Source organism: Ischnura elegans, chromosome 2 (assembly GCF_921293095.1).
Source record: "Ischnura elegans chromosome 2, ioIscEleg1.1, whole genome shotgun sequence".
Lineage (NCBI taxonomy): Eukaryota > Metazoa > Arthropoda > Insecta > Odonata > Coenagrionidae > Ischnura > Ischnura elegans.
The window spans coordinates 119,412,981-119,437,528 of NC_060247.1; the positions used below are offsets into that span (position 1 = coordinate 119,412,981).

Below are 24,548 nucleotides of genomic sequence, written 5' to 3' on the forward strand. Positions count from 1 at the left end.
AATAAATGTGCTCATCGTTGCTGTATTGTTTTCTGCGGACCACCGACAACGAAAATAGTAATGGCAAATTTAGTAACTGCTGCAATAAGGAAATCATCTTCCTCTGTCGGTGGGAAGTTACTGCAGAATGTTGCTCCTTTATACGCATTTAAGTAAGCATTATTGTAAATATATTATAAATGGATAGAGAATATCACAGGTGTACTCTTTTTATGCTTGTCGTAACCCAGCTCACAGTCATAACAATTCCTATTCTGTAGCCGAAAATTGTTTTCAGTATCATCGTCAAGTGTGATAACAACGATTTTTTTATGTAATTTAACCATTAGTTCATCTCAAAATCGGCGCGGTGCAAAGAAGTGGTACCCTGATCCTGAATATGTAAAGCAGTTCTCAGGGCCTGTGATGTTTCCTGATGAAGTCACATCACAGTGGAAAATGCCAGCATGGAATTCAAAAATAGCCCCTGTGGAGAAAAAAGTCCGGAACATGACTCTCAACTTTGGGCCACAGCATCCAGCTGCTCACGGAGTGCTTAGATTAGTGTTGGAACTTGATGGAGAGGCAAGTGAATAGCCATATAAATGCAATCTTTAGAATGTGATTTAGGCGGAATTCCCTAATTGCGTACGGTTTATGCTTAAAATTACACGCTTGCAGTTAATATAGTATGTTCAGAATTAAAGTTACTCTTACGTAATCTCATCGCAGTGAGAAATCGTTTTAAGTCACGAAATTATTACTTAATTTCCTGCTACACATTCTGTTTCTCTTTTCTTATTTTCAGACGGTGATGAGGTCCGATCCTCACATTGGTTTGTTGCACCGAGGTACTGAGAAACTAATTGAGTATAAAACCTACACTCAAGCCTTACCGTACTTCGATCGACTTGACTACGTATCCATGATGTGCAATGAGCAGTGCTTTTCTTTGGCTGTTGAAAAGCTACTTAACATTGATGTCCCTCTTCGAGCCAAGTACATTAGGGGTAAGTTTATTTTAATATTGAAAATTTTGTTGGCATGGTCCATTCTTTTAAGTATGATTACGATTGCCTTGATGTTTCTTCCTTGGAAGCTGTAGATTAGAGTTCATTAATGAGTGAAAATTTGTTTCTTAGTGCTCTTTGGAGAAATCACAAGAATACTGAACCATATACTGGCCGTTGGGTGCCATATATTGGATATTGGTGGAATTACACCATTCTTTTGGCTCTTTGAGGAGCGTGAAAAGATGATGGAATTTTATGAAAGAGTTTCTGGTGCCCGAATGCATGCAGCTTACGTCCGACCAGGAGGAGTTTCACTGGTATGTAGTAGTACAGGTCCCACAATGGTTGGTGATAATCATTGACAGGTATTTATATTCGGATTGAAACTTTAATAACTTACTCAGTGTTTCAACTCTTAAATTGGATAAATGTGGGTAAAGCTCAATTTGGACTTGGCCATGAGGTTTCATTAATTTAGGCTAGGGTTGCCAGTTTCTTTCCATGGGTCTTTATTGTGGAATTTCAAAAGGCTTCCCCCTCTTAAGAAGTGGTAGTGGTAGCCCTTCAATCAGGAGTAAAATACTTCACCCACTAGTAATAATTGCCCCCTATAATATGTCAATGGATATCTTTATGTATTTAAAATGACTGGTTACACGTTACATTCATCCATCTGAGTTAATGTCTAGATGCAATGAAATTTAAACAGTTTCGGTGGGCTGGTAAGGAAAATGCGTGATTTCATGAACCAAATTAGAACTGGTTCTGATTACTGTTCATGCATTTGCACAAGTGAAGTGGTAATGTGGTGCATTTTTACATTCATTTAGATGTTAACTCGTATGGGTGAAGTACCATGTTACCAGGCCTTTACAGCTTCATAATGTCTGTTTCCCCTTAACAAGCACTGCAGCATGATCGATTGCCGGTTTCAAGTCAGCCTCCTCCATCAAAGAAAGGAAAATGCAATTTTTTATTTTGCTTTTGTTAGCGTTCTGCAATTTTGTGCCACATAACTTAAGCTATTGTCTAGTTGGTTACATAATGAGACATCTGCACCTTCTGGGTATTTCGAACTCTGTCAATTGCAACAACCCACCTGCAATGGTAACGTCTCTCTGTTAAGAGGACCCATTACAGGCACCCAAGCTCGCCTTACATGCAGCCCCAAGGTGTTTGAGATATAGGTACCCATTAAGGACCTGCTGGGATCCAGTAAGGACATAAGTCTCTCTGGGTGATCTCTTAATTGTTGGCTGGCACAGTGGACCCTTTGTTCTATGTGCTCTATTCAGTAGACTCGAAGTAAATTCAGCGAGACACAGTGGTCCTCTCTTGTTCTTCCCCTACACCTCCACATCCTTTTTCCGCCCTCCTCTTTCCTTTCAGTCTCACTCCTACTTGTTTCCCCTCAACGGTATTGTTATGAAGAAGTCACCTGAAGGTGATGCAAAATGTATTGAAACCATACTTGAAGTATATTTAGGTATCTATTTGTGGAAATTTTCCAGTAGCTTTTAATCTACCAATTTTTTTAATACATATGTTTGAGGGATTGGTACATGCATGTGTTCAAGTAATGTGAAAAATGTCCTGTTTTTTTCCTTCTTACATTTGGTCAAAAATGTAGGCTGGACAAGCAAGTACATACGGAGCCAAATTGTTTTATGAAAATGTTCTTACTTGTATGTGACCTAAAAGATACACCTCTTCCATCTTAATGTTTAAGTGAATGCTTCTGAAACTCAAACCAGCATTCTGAATGCAAACAAGGAACTGATCTGAAATATACCATTTATGAGACCAAAAGGAAATATATGAAATAATGAGTATACGTACCACAGTTTTGGAGGAAATAATTGCAAATACATAAATTTGACAACAAGGTTGAGATATTCAACACGCTCCTGCTTGTCTTTCAGAAGTCTGTATTTTGGTCTCTTCAGCCTAGCCTTGTATTTACTAGGAGCTGCAACTCTAGCTATTTGAGCTAGGGAAAATATCTACCGGTTTGTATATGATGAAACATGTGACATGAAGTAACATCAGTAAATAAATATTCCATTTGAATGTAGCATTGTTTTGGCATTTTCCAGTTTTGCTTGTTTTTGCCATTTTGATTGTTTAAATCACGTAGAAAGCACTAGCCAAAAGTAATAGATTGATAGTTGAGGTTTAGGCTTACCCCAGCTTGAACACTTGTAAGAGCTCCAACTGAATGGAATGATATTGCCATTGATTTTATATTTTAGGAATGTAAGTGAATGTTGGGTCGCTACAACTCCTTGTATAGTAAATGAGGAAGCAACCGCTGGAATTTTAACGGTATTTGCTATCCCACCTTTTTTCAAATTTGTCCTGAATGGTATGAAAGCACTATAGCCCTTGAATTTATTTCAATAAAAGTTGTGATATTATAAAAAATTAAAGAGATTTATCTATTTATTAGGAGGAAATAAGTAAAATTTAGAAATTATAGATGAAATAATAGTTTCACAGCACATATGAATGAATTAAAATTTTGTAACCACCATTCTTATCCTGCTCCTTGTGGAGGTCAGTTGTGATGATGTGTTCAATGTTAATTTTTACTCTTGTTTCTTTCTTAGGATATGCCTATTGGACTTCTTGATGATATTTATGAATTTGCATCCAAATTTGCTGAGCGCTTGGATGAGGTAGAAGATGTTGTTACCAATAATCGACTCTGGGTTCAACGAACAAAGGACATAGGTATTATTTCTGCCCAGGATGCTATTGATTATGGCTGCAGGTATGTTATAGGTTCCTTCCCTACTCTAGTTCTCTCTGAATTTAACTGACATAATGTTTTACTCTCCTGACTGAAATTTAATTTTAGCACGTTTTCATGTTTCTCTTAACCAACATTTAATTCAAGCATGCCTTTTTGCAATAGTATTTCCATGACTAAAGGAAGAAGTGAAAGGCTCTTGGTTCTCCCAATTTGAAGTCTTGAGGAATGATGTAAAATCTGAGATAAATTGTGCCAAGCATTTTTTACCTTGTGTCATGGTGGCAGTTTCTTTGATGTCATTTGTAATTACCTTCCATTTGGATAGCGACTGCAACACAAGAGCACCAACTGATTGAACTAGCTCGCCGTAATGCAAGTTTTACTCATCTCTGTGGGATTTTAATTGTCACAGTTGAAAGGTATACAAGACTTTTTATTTCGACAAGATATTTGTAGTCTGCTCTTTGATATAAATTCATCCTAGGAATATGATAGGAATTACATTCTTTAAAGAATCAGATTTATTTGTAGTGTAAATGTATTGTGGTGTCAATATTGTACATTGACCTTTAAATGCCTGGCCTGCCCATACGGACCCACTAATGCTCTAGTGTTGAAATAAAACGTGGCAGTGATATGTGGCTGCTGGGCATTTAAATCCAGCAGCTGAATGTTATGGTTAATCAACTGTATGACAGCGTGCAATGAATGGTTCCAGATATCATGAGTGAACTACGCTATCAAGTTAGCACAAAAAATTATTTTTTGAGGGGTTTGTTTAAACACCACTATGGAAATTTTTGCTCAGTATACACAGAATTATGTCCATCATGTTCCATTATAGTGAGTATGATGTGTTATTAAGCAACATGGTCGATGTGTTATGAAAATAGGTGAACCCCTGTAAGTACTTACTGCCAGTGAATTTTGGAATGCACCTGATGCCTGCTGCTGGTGTAACGTCTTCATGGGGCCGTATATGTCTTTATAGTAGCAATATGGCAAAATATTGTTTAAGAAAAATGTACAAAATACAAATTCTATTTCGTTTTTGTAAATACAGTAGACTCTCCTTATGTATTATGAAGTTCACGGGACCGAAAAACCGGAGGTTCGTAATAACGAAGTTCGTATGAACGTTTCTTCTAGGAATCATCAAAGAAAAAAAAACATACTTTGTCAAAATTTCTTGTCTCTTCAATCTCCCGCTTATAATCTTCAGAGTCAAGTGTATGGTATACGCGATAAAATTATGCGCAAGTTCTCGATATACGAAGAAGATGCAATCCGAGACCTTGCCTGTAAGTTGATAAACCTATACAAGGCATCTAGGAGAGTGGTTATCCTGCAGAATGCAACACTGTATCAAAATTGCGTGTTAACTCACGATTGTGGCGAACTGATCTAGCTTGCAACGTAGCCGGAGCCGAAAAAAATCGCTGTGCGCAGGAAGAAAGAATGGGGAAATACTGAACAGTTCCTGACTTCACACCGGATTCAATGATACTTTGTTCAGATATGCCCAAAGTGCGAGTTCCTCTACGCCTCGTCGTGTCGCATCGGCAATCTCCGAAAGTGCCAAATTTGAAATTTCAGGCGTGCTTGAATTTTCCGAATACTTGTACCTATGTAAGTTCGTAAATCCAATGTGTGTAGGAAGAGGACTAACTGTATGCCCAATTTACGAGCATTAATGAGTGGGTCACCATAATTCCATGGGAAAGAAGTTTACTATGTATATGATAATACGTGCATATTGAAGTATCTCCTACTGAAGAAAGAACCATAATTGATGCTCCTGGGCACACTATAAGAAGAGAACTTAAGTGTAAATCAATGATGATAACGTAGTGTAGTGTATATCCATCTAAATGCCATTGCTTTTTCACAGAACTTCATAATAAACTTCATTTTGTAACTACCGGGACCGGAACTGAGGTTCGTAATTTCGTAATAATGTTTCTTTTACTATGGATTGGATAGGCCTTCTCGTTGGGACCAATGATTATATTTGTAATAAGGGGAACTTCATAATAACGTTGTTCATATTAACGAGAGTCTACTGTAAAGAAATTAGGCAACTTGACTTCAGTGGCAGGAAGTGAGAGCTGTATATTCGATTCGTTGATATTATTTGAAAAAATTTGCTCATTAATTATAATTGCTACTCCGTTAAAAATTAGCTGATTATATCCCTTTTTGAGGGTAAAAGTCCCTTAGAGTCTAGGTTTCATTGTTGTAATCACTTGTAATTCAACTCTTAAAGGTTTTAATCAGATTTGTCCAGTGATAATCCATCCGATTAATGCTACTTTCTCAATTTTTAGTGGCGTCATGCTGCGTGGTTCTGGCATCAAATGGGATCTTCGCAAATCTCAGCCATACGACGCGTACCATCTTGTTGATTTTGATGTCCCAGTCGGAGTTAATGGAGATTGCTATGATAGGTTAGTAAAATGTGAAAATATATATATATATATATATATATATATAAGAATTTTTCAACTGATCAATTATGCAATTATTTCATTCTATCTTACAGATACTTAATAAGAATGGAAGAGATGAGGCAGTCTTTGAGGATTATTAACCAGTGTCTGAACGACATGCCCGCTGGAGATGTGAGAACGGATGATGCCAAAATTACGACTCCCAGCAGGGGTGAAATGAAGGTCAGAATATCTTGGCGTTCATTTTGAAATTAAATAATCATAGTGGAACCTCAGTTGCAAAATACTAGGGAGCCAAAGGAATACAAGTCGTGCAAGTGAGAACATGGTGAAAATGAGATCTTGCTTTGGGAAGCCTAGTTACCACAATTTTGTAGATAAACCTAAATGACAAACAATGTAGATATAATAATAGTATTTTTTATTTGTCCATAGATCTGTAGATTGTGCACAAAGTACAAATATAGGACACGTCAATTTAGATACATAATAAAAATTAAATTGGAGTATATAAATTATGTGTTACAAATGCAGAAGATCATTAACCAAATAAAATAGTTTTTTTTCAGAAACTTCAGTAGTTTCTTATTAAAGATGGAAGTCCTACTGTCATTTTTCACCTCTGGAGGCAACCCATTAAAAATCTTCAGGCCCATAGGTTTTGGACCTAGGGCAGTATTTTGAGTCGTGATAAATTTTTGATCTTTACAAGTTCTAGTGTTTTGGCCGTGGTATAGGTCATTTGATGTATACTGAAGAATGTTATTTTTTACATGCATACTAATGGCATAGAGATATATGCATGAAAGTGGCAGGATACACAGTTTTTTAAAAAGTGGAAGACAAGGTGCATCATGCAGGGGGGCATTGCACATCAGCCTTATAATGAGCTTCTGAATTTTGAAGATTTCAGTAGCATGGGGAGAGGAACTCCAAAACAGGATACCGAAAATAATGTGGGAATAAAATTCAATTATAAGATATGGGGTTTAGAAATAAATTTAAAAATAACAATTTGAAAAAAAAAAACATGCATCGTATTATATGGCATTTCTGTCAGCAGATAAGCAGCGTTGTGTAACTATGGTTGATTTATTTATAAATTGGTAAGTGTAGTTTGTATATTTGCATCTTACAACTGGGATAGTTGTAAACTGAAGGTTATACAATTGAGAGGGAATTTCCATATAAGTGCATGTATTTATGCCAGGTAAACCCACTTTCGGCACACAACTGAAGATTGTTCAACTAAGGTTCCACTGTACCTATGACATTTAGTATGCTTGAAGATTATTTTAAAGAGAAGTTTATTCCCACATACCCCCCTGCTAATCATTTTCAATGCATTTTTCTCCTCCTCAGACTTCCATGGAGGCATTAATCCATCACTTCAAGCTCTTCAGCCAAGGATATCAAGTGCCAGCTGGAGCTACTTACACAGCTATTGAAGCACCCAAGGGTATGGTTCTCTAGTTAATCCCTGAACAATAATCAATTGATACTTATAGATGCCCTGAAAAGTTCTCAGCAGTACTCATTGGAGGCTGGATTATTGTCTCTGCATCTTTTCTTGTGTTTCCACAATTATTAGTTACTGCTCCGTAAAATTTGAAATCATTTTATTGGGAAATAGGTTGTAAGCAGTTGCTGAAATCAGTTGCAGTGTTTCTTTGATGAAACAAAAAAATATGGTAAAACCTATATATAGTGAACCTCTTTACATCGTGAACCTCCATACTTCATACCACCCTTATGATCCCATCAGATTTACATGTAAATTTATAGGCAAACCTTTTTGTAGTGAACCTCTTTATCTCGTAAAACCTCCACTATCCTAATCATTTTAAGTGACTGTTAAATTAAGAGGGACCACATCGTTTTCTCTCAAATCATGGTAAAAATCATGCGATAGCGCTCACTTTCTATAATTATTAAATAATGAATGCATGTTCACTAATGCATGCATGTTTGTTTAAACACAAAAATATAATGGTTTAAAAGACAGTAGTGCCTCTCATTTCGGAGGGATATGAAAAAATGGTGCATATCACTGAAACCTCTCTATAGTGAACCTCCATACATCACATTTTGGTCCCCTCCATTACAATGTAAAAAGGTTTTACTGTATTAGTTACTGCTCCGTAAAATTTGAAATAATTTTATTCAGAAATAGGTAGTAAGCAGTTTCTGAATTCAGTTGCAGTGTTTCTTTGATGAAACAAGAAAATATGTATGTATCATGTTCAGGTTGTTGATATAAAGCATTATTGATGAGAATGGAATATGTATCAACTTGAGTTTGCTCTGGAATCTCAATTGCTCAATTTTTCTGATCTGCCCTCCCATCTATAAAATGATGCAATGCTGTCCATGGCTAATGGGAAAAATTCAGATTGCATGAACACAGCCTTAGAATTTCACCGTTGGTTACTTATTTGTCATGAAGCAGTTGTATGTGAGGCACTTTTTGTATTCTTTGAAATCTAATGTGTGTTGGCATTTTTTAAAAACAAAGTTTGCTTCTTTGTCAAACTTAGATGGTTTTACATTCTTGTTGCTGAGGAAGGTGTTTATTATAAAATTAAATTTCAGAGTGAAAAATGAAATTTAAGTTCAGGGTGAATAAGTAGTTTTAAGCATTTCATGTGAAGTGCTTTTTATTACATGATGGTAGATTTTCTTAGAATTGTGGTGGCAATGTACTTGCTAATCCATTCAATGTCTATTCGTGTGTGTATTTCAGGTGAGTTTGGTGTGTATCTCGTGTCTGATGGTGGCACCAAGCCTTACAGGTGCAAGATTAAGGCTCCAGGATTTGCTCATCTTGCTGCTCTGGACAAGATGGGCAGGAATTTGATGCTGGCTGATATTGTTGCCATCATTGGTATGCATTTAAACTATTCCTATACATATATAGTATATAATTTAAGCAAATCTTTATTGAAGAGATTCAAATTGCAGGGATACGAGAGACTTTTCATTAGTTTTTATAATATTAATTATTCAGAGTGTTTAGAAAGGGTTCTCCTTTTGGCTTTGTCATATTGAAGCAATGGGTCGCACCCATATATTCCTTACCTTGTTTGGTTGTCCATGTACGATGAGGGAAAGTAGTACCAAACAAAATTTGTGCTGCAAGTATCAGTCTGCAAGAAAATCAGTTTCCTCTCTGATGGCATGTTATTCCTAGGCCAAATTCCAATGAGGGGAATTCAAATATGTCTTATCATCTTTCTCTATTAACCCTTCAGCTGACGGAAACATTCTCGTACAAGTGTGTACCAGTCACTGAGGGAAAAACCATTTTCAATGTACGACCATCTCTTCTTATCAGCTCTCCCAAGCCCTTCTTATCTTTATGGCCCAAACTCTCTCTCTCTCTCACGAATGGGACAATTGGCAACCATCCTTTCTTACTCAAACCAGCCCATCTCTCCCTTGTTAGGGATTGCATTCCATTCCCTTGCAGTACTAGTAGAGACCTGGCCTTACTGAAAAACATCTTTCCTTTCTGTAAAAAAATTAAATTATGGTTTCACTAATTGTGGCCCTGATCACCTGATGACGGCATGAGGTTTCCCTATCCCTACCCTGGAGGTGTTGTCGGACTTACAATTCAGCGACGCCTCCTTTCCATTTTCCTTCCTCTTTCCTTCCCCTACTGCGGCAGCACGGGCGTAAAAGTCTCATACTTGGTTCCCGGCCCTCAGGTGTGTTACCTTTGCAGGCCCGCTTTGGGTACCACTATACCCTAGACCGCCCTAGGTACCACTTACAATGTCCATAGAGGCATAAAAGATTTTAAACCAATGTGGGTAAATATCAACTGATTTCTTTGGTGTTTGGTATGTAATGAAACAGAAAAGTAAGGTCAAACTTCGGGTTGTATTTGGTACTTATTAGCTGATGAAATAATTGAACAAAATTTCCCTAACTCCACTTATCTGACTCTTTGTGGGTGAGGCCCGTGGGATCTTTTGCCTGCTCTACCCCTCCGTACAGAAAAAGACCACCTTGGCAAATTGTCCTGCACAGAGTGGAAGACCATCTGGCTACCGTAGCCGAGGGTTAAACCTTACGAGTCTGGAGACTTCAATATAAGAAGCCAGCCTGTCCAGAGTGTAATTAGTGATGGTTCCTGAAAGTTTAAATGTCTGTGGATAGTTGGATCTTGTCCAAGTGAAAGATAAGGTGCTTAATATGGAGAAAATAATTGGAATGGAGGAGGTATCCCTAGAATTTTCATCTTGAGAGTTAAATAGACAATTTCAGAGGCATTGGATAAGGTTTATCCAATACAGTGGAACTTGGTTAGTACGTTCCTCCTTAGTACGTTTTCCTCCTTAGTACGGCGATTTCCCTCGGTCCCGGTACCATCCGAACAAAATACAGGTAAAAGAATTTGGTTAGTACGTTTGAAAAAATTGCGCTTTCCTGGTTAGTACGCTCAATTGCTTGCCGTGACGCAACCCGCAATTCGTTCTCTAGTGTCTTCTGAAGGGTCGCAAGCGTCTGAATTCATGATTTAATTTATTATTATTAGCCATTAACATTCTTCCATTCATTCCACATCTCTTTCTTCTACCGTAATTTATCCAAATGCATTTCTGAATTCTTGTGACGTGATGAAAAATAAAATGCGCCCATTTTTCAGGAATGTCTGACTACGAAAAACTACAGCCAATAAGAAGCCCCAATTTTCCCCACCCCGAGCTCCTCACCTTCTGTTGCCTTTGGAGCGCTTGGGAGTGCCCACTGCTGCGCACAAAGTTCGTGAGTGGGCAATTGTTGCTATTGCACGAGTTATCATGATGAAGAAATGAGTCTTAACGGTATTAGACAATTCCCACATTATCTAAAGCAGTACTGCTCCATAAACTCGACGTCGTGCGTATTTACTTGACTACTGTTGCGGGAGCAGACGATGCTCTGGATCTCCACGCGAAGCTTAGCTTAAAAATACTTGATCTCGGAACGAAAGCAGACGACATTAGACAAATTTTGAAAGTAAATTTCAACTGTCTAATATAAAATTTTCTTGAAATTACGTCGTAATCTTATAATCTTGCGTGTCATCAGTCGATATATCGATCGATTTTACAATCGAAATGGTATCATTCCAGAAGCGAATGTCTACGGCTGTTGCCGTAATTTGAAAGTCAATATAATTTTGCCCAATTTTTATGATGTTTAAAAAACCAGTTGACTTACTCCGGGTTGTTGTTATATTCTCCGAGTACGCTGTGAGAAAGAAAAATGACTTGTCTGAGCTTCACTCGTCCTCGTTCTGTAAATGTATATAGGATAAATCACGGGAGATAGACGCCGTAATCATGGGCTGCTATTCTGGATGGAATAGCATTATGCTATTCTTCGATATTGCAACCGATGTTGCTATAATATAGCGTATTGCAACGCCTATGCTATTTGGTATTCAGAACGGTTGCAATTCGTGTTTTTACTACACCGGAAGACGTATTTCTCAGAATAGCATAGGCCCGTAGCAATTCACTATTCTGAACGGCGAATTGCAACCGGTAGGCTTGCTATAATATTACGCGGTCTTCGATGAGTCCTTCTTATTGGAGAGAGGGATAACCTCAGAAAGCAACCTGTCATGGCGAAATGCGCAAAGAGGCACAAAACGCCGCGAAGTTAAAAATTAAGTGAAAATGAAGAGATGTAGTTTTAAAGGAAAACAGGATTGGAAAGTGTTGTAATATATGACATATGTAACCGCAAAAAAATTGGGATATTTCTTTGCATAGATTTATACATATAAGTTAATATGTTTACTATATATGAAGTAATATAAGTTAATATGTTTACTGTATATGAAATGAGCATTACCGTGATACTTGAGAGCCATTCGTTTTAGATAAATGTTGCTTCATCGGCTGAATAAAATAAACAAAAACGTAGTGCAACAACTCATTTCGATGGACTGGGATAACCTCAAGAGCAACCCATGTTTACTAAACACATTAACTTATGTGTTATTCAAATGATATATATTTGGTATCTAAAATAACAGTAAGGCGTTAAGGATTAAAACGAAACAGTCTTTTGTAAACAAATAGTTTAATGACGAAAGATTAGACGAAATAAAGTTGGACAAAATCTTGAACAGCGTTCCGATGCACAATGATAACCTCAAAAGCAACCTTTGTTGGCAGAACCGGGAACAGTCCCTACGACTGTCAAATAATTGAAAGAAATGCGTATTTAAGAACTCATTACCGTGATACTTGTGAGCCATTCATTTTAGATAAATGTTGCTTCATCGGTTGAATAAAATAAATACAAGCACAGTGCTACAACTCATTTCGAAGGATTGGGATAACCTCAAGAGCAACCCATGTTTACTAAACGTTTTAACTTATGTGTTATTTAAATGATATATATTTGGTATCTAAAATAACAGTAAGGCATGTAGGATGAAAACGAAACAGTCTTTTGTAAACAAATAGTTTATTGACGAAAGATTAGATGAAATAAAGTTGGACAAAACCTTAAACAGCGTTCCGATGCACAGTGATAACCTCAAAAGCAACCTTTGTTGGCAGAACAGGGAACAGTCCCTACGACTGTCAAATAATTGAAAGAAATGCGTATTTAAGAACTCATTACCGTGATACTTGTGAGCCATTCATTTTAGATAAATGTTGCTTCATCGGCTGAATAAAATAAATACAAGCACAGTGCTACAACTCATTTCGAAGGACTGGGATAACCTCAAGAGCAACCCATGTTTACTAAACGTTTTAACTTATGTGTTATTTAAATGATATATATTTGGTATCTAAAATAACAGTAAGGCATGTAGGATGAAAACGAAACAGTCTTTTGTAAACAAATAGTTTATTGACGAAAGATTAGATGAAATAAAGTTGGACAAAACCTTAAACAGCGTTCCGATGCACAGTGATAACCTCAAAAGCAACCTTTGTTGGCAGAACAGGGAACAGTCCCTACGACTGTCAAATAATTGAAAGAAATGCGTATTTATGAACTCATTACCGTGATACTTGTGAGCCATTCATTTTAGATAAATGTTGCTTCATCGGCTGAATAAAATAAACAAAAACGTAGTGCAACAACTCACTTCGATGGACTGGGATAACCTCAAGAGCAACCCATGTTTACTAAACACATTAACTTATGTGTTATTCAAATGATATATATTTGGTATCTAAAATAACAGTAAGGCGTTAAGGATTAAAACGAAACAGTCTTTTGTAAACAAATAGTTTAATGACGAAAGATTAGACGAAATAAAGTTGGACAAAATCTTGAACAGCGTTCCGATGCACAATGATAACCTCAAAAGCAACCTTTGTTGGCAGAACCGGGAACAGTCCCTACGACTGTCAAATAATTGAAAGAAATGCGTATTTAAGAACTCATTACCGTGATACTTGTGAGCCATTCATTTTAGATAAATGTTGCTTCATCGGTTGAATAAAATAAATACAAGCACAGTGCTACAACTCATTTCGAAGGACTGGGATAACCTCAAGAGCAACCCATGTTTACTAAACGTTTTAACTTATGTGTTATTTAAATGATATATATTTGGTATCTAAAATAACAGTAAGGCATGTAGGATGAAAACGAAACAGTCTTTTGTAAACAAATAGTTTATTGACGAAAGATTAGATGAAATAAAGTTGGACAAAACCTTAAACAGCGTTCCGATGCACAGTGATAACCTCAAAAGCAACCTTTGTTGGCAGAACAGGGAACAGTCCCTACGACTGTCAAATAATTGAAAGAAATGCGTATTTAAGAACTCATTACCGTGATACTTGTGAGCCATTCATTTTAGATAAATGTTGCTTCATCGGCTGAATAAAATAAATACAAGCACAGTGCTACAACTCATTTCGAAGGACTGGGATAACCTCAAGAGCAACCCATGTTTACTAAACGTTTTAACTTATGTGTTATTTAAATGATATATATTTGGTATCTAAAATAACAGTAAGGCATGTAGGATGAAAACGAAACAGTCTTTTGTAAACAAATAGTTTATTGACGAAAGATTAGATGAAATAAAGTTGGACAAAACCTTAAACAGCGTTCCGATGCACAGTGATAACCTCAAAAGCAACCTTTGTTGGCAGAACAGGGAACAGTCCCTACGACTGTCAAATAATTGAAAGAAATGCGTATTTAAGAACTCATTACCGTGATACTTGTGAGCCATTCATTTTAGATAAATGTTGCTTCATCGGTTGAATAAAATATGACAGGTACCAGGCAACATTGCTCTTATAACTTACCTGCCTTCTCACATTAGCTGTCACTTTCACATACTGAATTCCAGTGCTGTAGTTGGGAAAAAATGTAGGCGGTACTCACCAAAAATCACTTATTCAGAAATCCATTGGACAATTTAGAGTGAGTCTATTTTTTACAGATTTAAAAAGATAGTTTAACCGGTACGCTTATGACGAGTTTGGATTTTAGGGGGTACGCCGTACCTGTCCGTACCGGCCCAAGTACAGCACTGCTGAATTCTAATTATACCAATCATCCCCCAAAGATCAGGAATTAATCCCTTGAAGGTATATACTAAGGTTTAGTGGTGTGCACATGAATTTAAGAATGAAATACATGTATACCTACTAAATGCCACCATTGATGACAACACCCAGAATTCTGTTAAGATGATACTGTAAAGCATGCCCCAGTAAGAAGCATTAACAGAATGACTAGTTGTAATGTTTCAATAATCAATGATGACAAAACTTCTACTATAACAGAGATAACCATGATGACATGATGTCATTATTCACCAGCAACCAATCTTATACAGTGGTAACCCTGCAATCGCAACAATTTGAAAGTGAAATGTATAATCTGCTTACAAAACCTATCCAAGAAATGGTAAATTAATCATGCAATATGCATACAGATATGGATGCTTAGGCTTAAATGGAGACCTCAAAGGAAAATGAGAACATCAGGTACAATAAAATACACAATTTATTACGGCCTTGTAAAAACATCATTTGATTCACACATCATCAACATGCTAAAAAAATTATTATAGCAATAATAAAACATCACACATAATATTGAATAATTATGTACTTGCATCAGAGAAAAAAAGCCATAATTACAAATTCTTTCCGAAGGTAATCAATTAACAGTAACTATTTTAATCAATTCCCATCAGCATTTTTCATGTGGGCTTTGGACCACCAAAGGCTGCTTTAAAAGTGATTCTGGTGGCGAAATGCCACGCGTCAGTAACTATTCTATTATTTACATATGTGCACTCAAATTGCGCTCACAAAATATTCAATCAAATTCAAAATAGTCAATGTGAAGCCTTGTCGGATTGAGAGTCGTCACTATTACATCACTGTCTGTGAATTCATTAACTAAATGGTCTTTCTCCCAATACTTTCACATAATAGAAGTCTTTCTGGTAGGTAGATGAGCATAGCATTGACAGGTCGGAAGACAGCCCCCTTTCTCGTATGTAAACTCGGGCAGGAAAAATCATGAAAAAAGGAAATAATTGGTTAGAAAGTTCACAAACAAATGATTAATGGAGTTTTACACTAACTTTTTTGGCATCTCTAAGAGGGAGGATAAATTACTAGCAAATATATTATGTATTTGAGTATTTCTCTGATAAAACAACGTGAGAATTTTCAACATGAGGTATTATAACAATTATATATAGTAAAATAAATAAAATATAGCCAATAACAATTATAAATACAATAAATAAAATATAACCAATAACAATTATAAAATACCATAAATAAAATATAACAAATAACAATTATAAAATATATAAACTTAAGAAAAAATTCAAAGAAACATAACAGCAGAAATGAAATAGGAAAGCGTGGAAAGGAGGGACTTATTTACAGAAAAGCAGTGACAAGTATGGCACAGAGAAGTTGAAGAGAAGAAGAAAATGAAAAATATAACATGCAGTCAACACACAAAGTGACACGTAACTCATGGTAAATAATATACATAGTAAATAAATCAATTGTCCAGTACTGTTATCATGTCAAACATATACTTCCTATACTTGTCTGCATCAAATGGCTCTTTGATCAACCTTCCCTGTATTATTCTTTCAGCATACCAACAAATGAAAACTCCACAGTTATGACTGTCTCTCTGCTTAAAATGCTCTGGCGATGACACTTCCCAATCCCTTTCAGTGCATCCAAATGAGACACTAAGCACTTTAATCCATCTTTGAATGGCGAAATTATTAGTGTGGTGAATAACATCTGCAGCAGGGTCATAGAATTCTAATTTCCTTTCTAATGGCAAAGCAACAATAAGCATCCAGTGTGAGTTGCAAACATTGAGGGGAATGACTATTCTAGTAACACAGGAAAGGTCAGATTTACCAAAGATTGCCATTGGCCGGGATTGAGAGATTTTTCCAGTGACATATTGAGAAATAACTGGATCCACTGAAAAAACTGAAGGGACAGACTCAGCAATTTTCCACAAGAAAGCTGCAATGATCGTGTCATACAGCCAACCTCTCTTAAAATCAGGGAAGACTTTACGAATTGCACTGACTTCCTCCGGTGGTATTAGAAAATCTAAGGACTTCAATTCATACATTTTGACAGAGAATGAACCAACCTTGCAAACTTCCATTGATAGACTGGCAACATCTACAATTGGCTCAGTGAAGCTGCTCACCTCATTAGATAAAAGTGATATTTTTATATCTTTCCTTCGGACATAACCAGGTCTTTTAAATAGATTAACCATGGGCCTTCTCTTCTTAATAGCAGGATGTAACTTCAGCTGAGGGCTGAGTTTGGCATTTGGAGGTACATCATGTGCTGATAATGTCCCCAAAGTGGAATTGCTTTGGTTGCATTCAATGGCACCCTGACACGTCTCCACCAGCAGCTTTAATGATTTGCTAATGTAGGGAAATAATACAGGAGAGCACTGCTGGCTTAAGATTTTCAATTTATCCAGGTGTTGACCAATGGCATGACTGTGTTGTACATTAATGTGCTCTAATTTGCAATCCTTAGAGGTGGAAACACTCTTAAACAGTTTATCTGGAGGAAAATTTAGGATTGTTTCATGCATAGGTGCAGGAGTAGGTCTATTTCGGACAACAAATGAATGAACCTTATGTACATGTTTACAAAGAGCATAGTTGTTAGGACAAGAGCATGTATATAAGTGGCAACAAAGGTCCTGGCATGAAAACTCATTACACCTTATAAAACACAAGTCAGGGTAGAGACAATTCTGGGATATATTTTCCACCGTGTATATTGTAGATTGGTCATTTTGAGATTTAACATGCCAGACATTTTCATCGGATGTTGAAAAAATTTCATCATCGGAAATTTTCAATCCTTTCATGTGGTCATTATTATAGGAGTTTTGAAATCCTAATGGAGGCTTCTTACTCATTCTTTTATATGCTAAACCTAAATGGACAGTTTTATGAATGGTAAGAAGCACCTGAATTAAATCATCAAGGCGCCTATTTACTTTTCTGTTCAGATAGTGGCTTTTCAACTTATTATGAAATGATTCAACGAACATATTGGTATCTGTAGCAGCATGAGGAAAATTTCTGTAACAGGATGGAGTCAGGATGGAGTCAGGATGGAGATTTCTGAAATCAGGATGGAGTGGCTTTGAAATTTAACATTACACCCATCATGAGGACATACAATATATTGTGACTTTTCGTTACAGGTTTTCTTATGCCTACTATAGTTACACTTGTTAGAATATGACACCAGGCATATTTGGCACACTCTAGGATAGGAAATATTACTATCACTTTTCTCAATCCTCAGACAAGTGGCTTTATGGTGACAAAATGAAGATTTATTGGCATACACTTTATTGCAGTTAGGACACTTTCTTGGATATAAAGTTGAATGAATATCAAGTTTTCCCTCTGATGAGCCACCGTTTTGAATTTTTATAGTTAATCTATCAGTAAGAGGATTTTTCAACTTGAAACCAATTTGCCTGCAAAGTCTGGCAGGGAATTCTTTAGTAGTCCCATCTTTGTTGGTGTTACGAACATCAGATATTAAAGGCAATGAGGATGGGCGGCAGAATGCTGAAGATGGAAACATTTTAGGAGAGATTGATTTTTTCTTGATACAAGACTGTTTTTTTGTACAGTTTGCTACTGAAGAAAAAGAAGGCATGAAGGAGTCATTCAAAGAGGACAGAGAAGACCACCGGTTATTTAAGGGAATTTTGAATGAGCTACTATGCTTTGGAACTATTTTAGGTTTATTACAGTGATGATTGCCTCTCCTAGTCACGGTGGTAAACTTAAAGCACGAGGGAGTAGAAGATGAAGGACTAAGAGGCGGAGAAGAATATGAAGAAGCATTGGTTCTAGTTACAGAAGGAAGGTGAAGAGGTCTTACAGAAGGCTGAAAACTGGAGACTTGCATTAAATCATTATGAAGGGGCAAGTTACTACAAAGAGCATCAGAGTAAGAAAAAGAAGGTAGAGAAGCATTCATGCCAGCGCCATCAGAAAACGAAGGGGAAGGTAAAGGATGGTGGCCAGGAGAGGGAGCAGAGGAAGAGGCAGGGGAGGGTGCTGGGGAAGAGGCAGGAGATGGCGCAGGGGAAGAGGCAGGAGAGGGTGCAGGTGGTAGGCAGGCAAGAGAACGAGGGTAATCCCTCCTCGCTTGGAGGCAAGCACGATAGACATTACCTGTGAGCACCCTTAAACCACGCCTACTCAGGTGAAGGCCATCCCTTCCCAAGAAGAACTCAAAGGGATCCTGACTCTGGGCCTCGAACTCCCGCCAGTTGTCTATGAAGACCACATTCATCCTGCCAAAAGCAAAGTTAGGTATAACAAACAATACAGTTAGGAACACATGTTTAAGAACAGCCCTGACTAAATGTATGAATTACCTCAAAGCCAGTTGCTTCATAAGCATGTTTAATTTGTCAATCTTCAAATTCATCTCCTCTATATACAGGTTTCGCTGTAACGTCCACGATTTGAAGTAATTCACCCTCCTCTTCAACACACTAGAGAGGAAAAGCCGCACCTTTGGATTCCTCAGGCGAATCCTCGTCAACAGTTCCTGCTGGTGCTCTACTACTCTCTCCGGTGTCTCACCTGTACATAGGGTTGTTGTAAAATCTAACAGAATAATCTCAACACAGAAATACACCCAAAGAAAACAAATACCAATGGTAAACTCACCACATATCAAATTATTGGTGCCCAAATGGACAACCGTGTCATTAAAAAATTCAGTGGCCAACAACATTGTTGAATCCACCTGGTGAACTTGCATCCCAGATACGGGTATCACACTGACATCAAATTCACCAAACTCCTGTACTTCAGGAACGGCATACTTCCACTGGGAATCACTAATTACTAGTAATCCAGGTGCAGCCATGGTCAAACTGTCACAGAGAAGTCATAAATTTAATCAGTACTACACTGAAAGATTGATGAGTGACAATTTAGGCAAAACTTCATAATCACAACTGAAAATATGTGCCGAGAGTATAATTAAATTCATAATTAATATTAACAAACTAATCATACGGTATATCTGCTACAGATATACCTGCGGCAAGTTATTATTAAGCAAATTATAGTCACTGAGAATGAAATTTATCTCCTAAATACACAATACTCACTGAAAGTTCTCACCCAAAACACCAAACAATATGCAATGCTTAGTCAACACACCAAAGCCAAATATTTTGTATGTAGTGGAATTACTTACCAAAAGAAATTATACAATACGGAAGGAAAAACGGGAACAAAAGGCTACACGAAGAGGCGAAGACAATGGGGATGGAAATCTGAAACAAGATATGATAGCATGATAAAATAAAAAAACGTAACTGTAAAAAACTGAGATAACATAGAAAGTATCAATGAAATGGCTTCAAGGCGAAGCAGAGCTTGTACACGATGTAGTCTACTACTTAACTAGCCATCGGTGGGTCAGGAACCAAACATCAGAGGAGAAATCTGGCAATAAAAAGGAAAAATACTGTTGCTCCCCGCTTGAGGATATTTGATTATGCATTTACTTACCAAGAAAACGGCTACTTATCGAGGGGAAAACAGGGCAAAATAAAATTTGGGGTACCAATCTGAAACGAGATAACGTAGAGGGATAAATAAACGGAATCTTTGGAAAGGACGACTTGAAATCATATAATCAGTAAATATAGTGGGAACCACTTACCAAGAACAGAAAATCAGCAAATAGTCACGGACCAAATCAGCAGATAGTCACGGACCAAATGATGAATGGGCGATGCTGCGAAAAATAAGATAGCTTAAGTACAACGAATCTATTCACAGAGGAAATGTATTCATTACACGATTTATCAACGTACCACGACGCACGTGGTTTGCAGCAACAACAACACAACCAACTCGGCAACCGCGGGGTCTGTAGCACACTCAACCAACAGCAACACTCGGCAACTGCGCGCGGGAAAATAGTTGAAGAACAATCGGCGGGGAAACAGTTGAAGAGCAAACGGCGATTGGCAAACGGAGGTGGCGCTGTTATCAGGTTGCTTTCTGAGGTTATCCCTCTCTCCAATCTCTAAAACTCGTCTTCGATGCCGAGTAATTCGGTATTGCAACCCTGAAAACGTGCGCATTGCGATGTCGGATTGTTTTTCTGAGGTTAAAGTAACATAATCAGTAATGAAAAATGGAATAATAGCCAAAAATAAAATGATATCAGCTTTATTTTAATTAAATAATAGTAGCATAAGTGATGAATATTTAACTAGTTAAGTGAATTGGTTAGAAATTAACATTCGAGCTTAATATATGAAGCACAAGCTTGCTTCATCGACAGTACGAAAACAATAACAATTAATGCAAAGAATTACTACGATTAGCCCAAATTTTCCGTGTTTTATTCATATGTACAACTCATAATTTTATTTCATCACTTGACTTGCTACTAAAAATATCCTCAATGTAGGCTATGAGGTCTATTCTTGAAAAATTTCAAGCTTGTGTTAACACACTAACTCGCCAAATATAATAATTGTTATAGCTTTCAATGAAAACCATATATTACCATAATAATACCATATACTTTGATCAGCCGTTCATTTCCTCAGTTGGACAGTATATACAAATACATGCAACGCGTCGAAATTATTTTCCCCACTATTCGCTACCTTCTACAATTAAAACTTAAAATTTACTAAATTATAACAGGGGCAGTCGACTTGAATTACTTGCTTGAAAACAAAGGATTTCTCCGAACACCAATAAAGTTTCCGAACAAATATGATTCACCACAAACGTTTAATGGAATATTCATGTACATCATAAACGCAATACATATCATGTGGAATTCAATACAAATTGTTTCCTCTATAGCCAAGCAAGTTATTCACACAATTAATTTTTAGTATATCGGCACAGTTCAGGGTCTATAAAAATTTCAGTTACACATTAAAATCAGCTGATACGAAAACAATGATAACTGACACAACAGCACTTTCCACACGATTCACTATCGCTAGATTCACTTTTTCACAGCTGTTCCATCATCCTCAAATTCACCATCACCTCCCTCTGCTTTTTCCAAATCTGCAGCTGAAATATCGATACTATTCCATCGTAATACATGAAAGCACAGCTGTGACGTTTCCACCTACTTCAGTTCCTAAACAGAGATTGAATACTGAAATTAGGGAGTCATATAATATAAAGTTAGTATTAAAAACGAAAGCTCCTAGTCCATACAGTAAAGCTATATCGTCACGATCAAAGCAATAAAAGTTGGTACATATTTATTTTGACATGCAACGAACAGACAGACTTCGAAGCCTAAGACAATTACGAAGAAAATCAAACATATTTAGCTTTCAATGATTATTTCGCATAACATATATCTCACGATAAAGGACCGATCGGATATAGGTAAATGATTCAATATTTATGCCTGATAAATCATCATTATAACAGTAAAATTATGACCTAACCCACCTGTCTGAAGCCATTGTGATATTATCAAAACAACAACAATCAGCTGATTTCCTAAACGAGATTTTCAAAGCGTATTATATAAATCCACGGTTTAATATAATTTTTAAATGCAAATGAAGCAATTATTTGAAATTGCAAGTCAATATTCCATAAAATACAGAAAAATATATAAAATATCTTCTCCCCCATTGGTTGCGCAAACTGTTCAGAAAGTTTTTCATACGGGAAGGGGCGGAGCTTCCAAATAGCTCGCGCAAGGAATAGCATGATGCTATTCCGAACAAAATTATTACTACACGTCATTCAGAATACGGGGTCGTTGCAATAATGACCCGCAGAATAGCATATGCTATTTTTTGCAACGCTTATCCAGAATAGCAGCCATGGAATCGTCTTCGGAAATTATGAAAAATTGCAATTTTTATTCACATGGTATTGTTTTTCAATGTAGCGCTCATTTTCTTGATTTTAAATGTGAAAAGAGTTCAGGAAGGCGATCCTATGAGAACTACCGATAGTAATTGTAATTATGACGACTTTTTCACTGATTGCAATAACCCCGACTGCTATTATTTACTTTCCTCGTTAGTACGTTTTCCTGGTTAGTACGTTCATTTTTCGTGGTCCCTTCAGAAACGTACTAACCAAGTTCCACTGTATTTCACTTATCAGTTGACCAGTGCGAGTAATATTAGGGGCAGGCAAGCCCCGGATTATTAGTCCTTAACTTGTATAGTGGAAAGAGGAATTTGATAAAAATATTTTGCCACCATAGAGGAGACTGATTTTCTTGCAGACTGGTAGTGGCACAAATAAGTAGTTTTCGCGATACTTTTTCCCCCACTGGACGTATTAGGCATTTTTCTCCTTGGATATATGTACATATTTTACATTGTGGAGGATACAATACTGTGCTAGAATAGGCATTTCATTTATGGTTATTATTTTTTTAATTTAAATTTTTATTGTCAAAGTGTATTATTGTGTTAAAGTGTTGTGAAGTATGAATTAACAGATTCATGAGCTGCCAATGGCAATGAAAATGATAACGACTAAACAGCAAATTAAATGCATCCTCTCTCCACTCAAAAGATCATTTTCTCTCTTCTTTTTACAGGTACGTTGGATATTGTGTTTGGAGAAGTGGATCGCTAACGAGCCTGAGATGACTCTATCAGCCAGAGGAGTTACACTCCCTGGTATACTTATTTTTTTACTGAAAAATAAGTATACCCGTGAAAATAGAGTAATTTATTTTGCAATTTGTTTTGTTAATAATTAGATTGGCAGAAGTGATGGAAGGCATTGTAAAACCTTGATTGCTCTGTAAGATTGTAACTTTTATTTGTACATACTGTTGAAAATGCCATTAAGAAAATTTTTAAGGTGAAATGATCTTTAATTTTCTCATCTCCTGCTCTTGTTTTCCCTCACATACTCCATAAAATGTTGTTAACGCAGCTTCACTTTTTATCTTTTGAGTAATCTTTAATTAATTTATTTATATTTTGAGTCTTTCCTGGATCCTTGATCATACCGCTGCACATTGCACACCATGCAGCCAGTCAGTATGAGATGCAAACGGAAGGCATATACAGTTGATACCTCACGATACGAGCTTAATTTGTTCCGTAACCTTGCTGGTAACTCAAAGTAATTTTCCAGATTGAAATTATGTAATTGAAAGGCCATGAATCGGTTCCAGCCCCAAAAAAATGCTACCCCAATTGTTTTTGTTACGTGTTTTTGAATAATAAAAAATGTATTTATAAATGATAAACATTGTATAAAAACATAATAAATGAGAATGTAAAGGAAAAAAAACTGCTTTATAAAGCGCATTTGTATTTCTGTCACTTAAATGCAACTTACACAAAACTTAAATACTACTACTGTATGCTTAATTTCAGTCATTACTTTTCTCTTCACTGGTCTGCCTTTTTTGCCATGTGCAGCATTGCAGTCGACCGTCATCATTTGTAAAATTTTGCTTGTATTTCAAAGCAAAACTTTGCTCGCTCGGCAGCTCATATCTCAAATATCTTGTATGTTTGGACAGTCTCATCTCAAGGTACCACTGTATATTGGCTGATAGCGCATGCTAAGATCCCTAACTCCTCACAATTGGATTAGGAAAGGAGCCCAAAAATTTTCTCTTGACAGCCTGAGGATTGGAATTGTTGCCAGGGCCTACAACTGGACTTGAAACCCACTCCTCAGCATTGCGAGCTCCTCTTAGTTATGTACCTGTGGAGAGGGAGGAAAACATGAATGCTCCCACTGTATTTTGCCAATAGTTTGAAAGTGTTGTGAATTGCACAACTGCCTGGCAGGTGCATGCCAAG

General features: G+C 36.8%; 1 protein-coding gene and 1 long non-coding RNA gene across 2 annotated transcripts; one reads left to right on the forward strand and one right to left on the reverse strand.

Moving 5' to 3' along the window:
• The first annotated feature begins 14 nt into the window (after positions 1–14).
• LOC124154510 (NADH-ubiquinone oxidoreductase 49 kDa subunit-like) lies at positions 15–23,591 on the forward strand. Its single transcript, XM_046528300.1, has 10 exons — positions 15–152; positions 330–564; positions 788–989; positions 1,122–1,309; positions 3,602–3,765; positions 6,075–6,194; positions 6,290–6,419; positions 7,560–7,656; positions 8,941–9,081; positions 23,321–23,591. Exons 1-10 carry the CDS (start codon positions 61–63, stop codon positions 23,356–23,358), a joined length of 1,407 nt encoding a protein of 468 aa, XP_046384256.1. The 5' UTR covers positions 15–60; the 3' UTR covers positions 23,359–23,591.
• LOC124154520 lies at positions 19,802–20,796 on the reverse strand. The gene is made up of 3 exons (XR_006863941.1): positions 20,580–20,796; positions 20,426–20,500; positions 19,802–20,330 (listed from the first exon to the last, which is right to left on the reverse strand). It is a non-coding gene; the product is annotated as an uncharacterized LOC124154520 (long non-coding RNA).
• Positions 23,592–24,548: the final 957 nt, after the last annotated feature.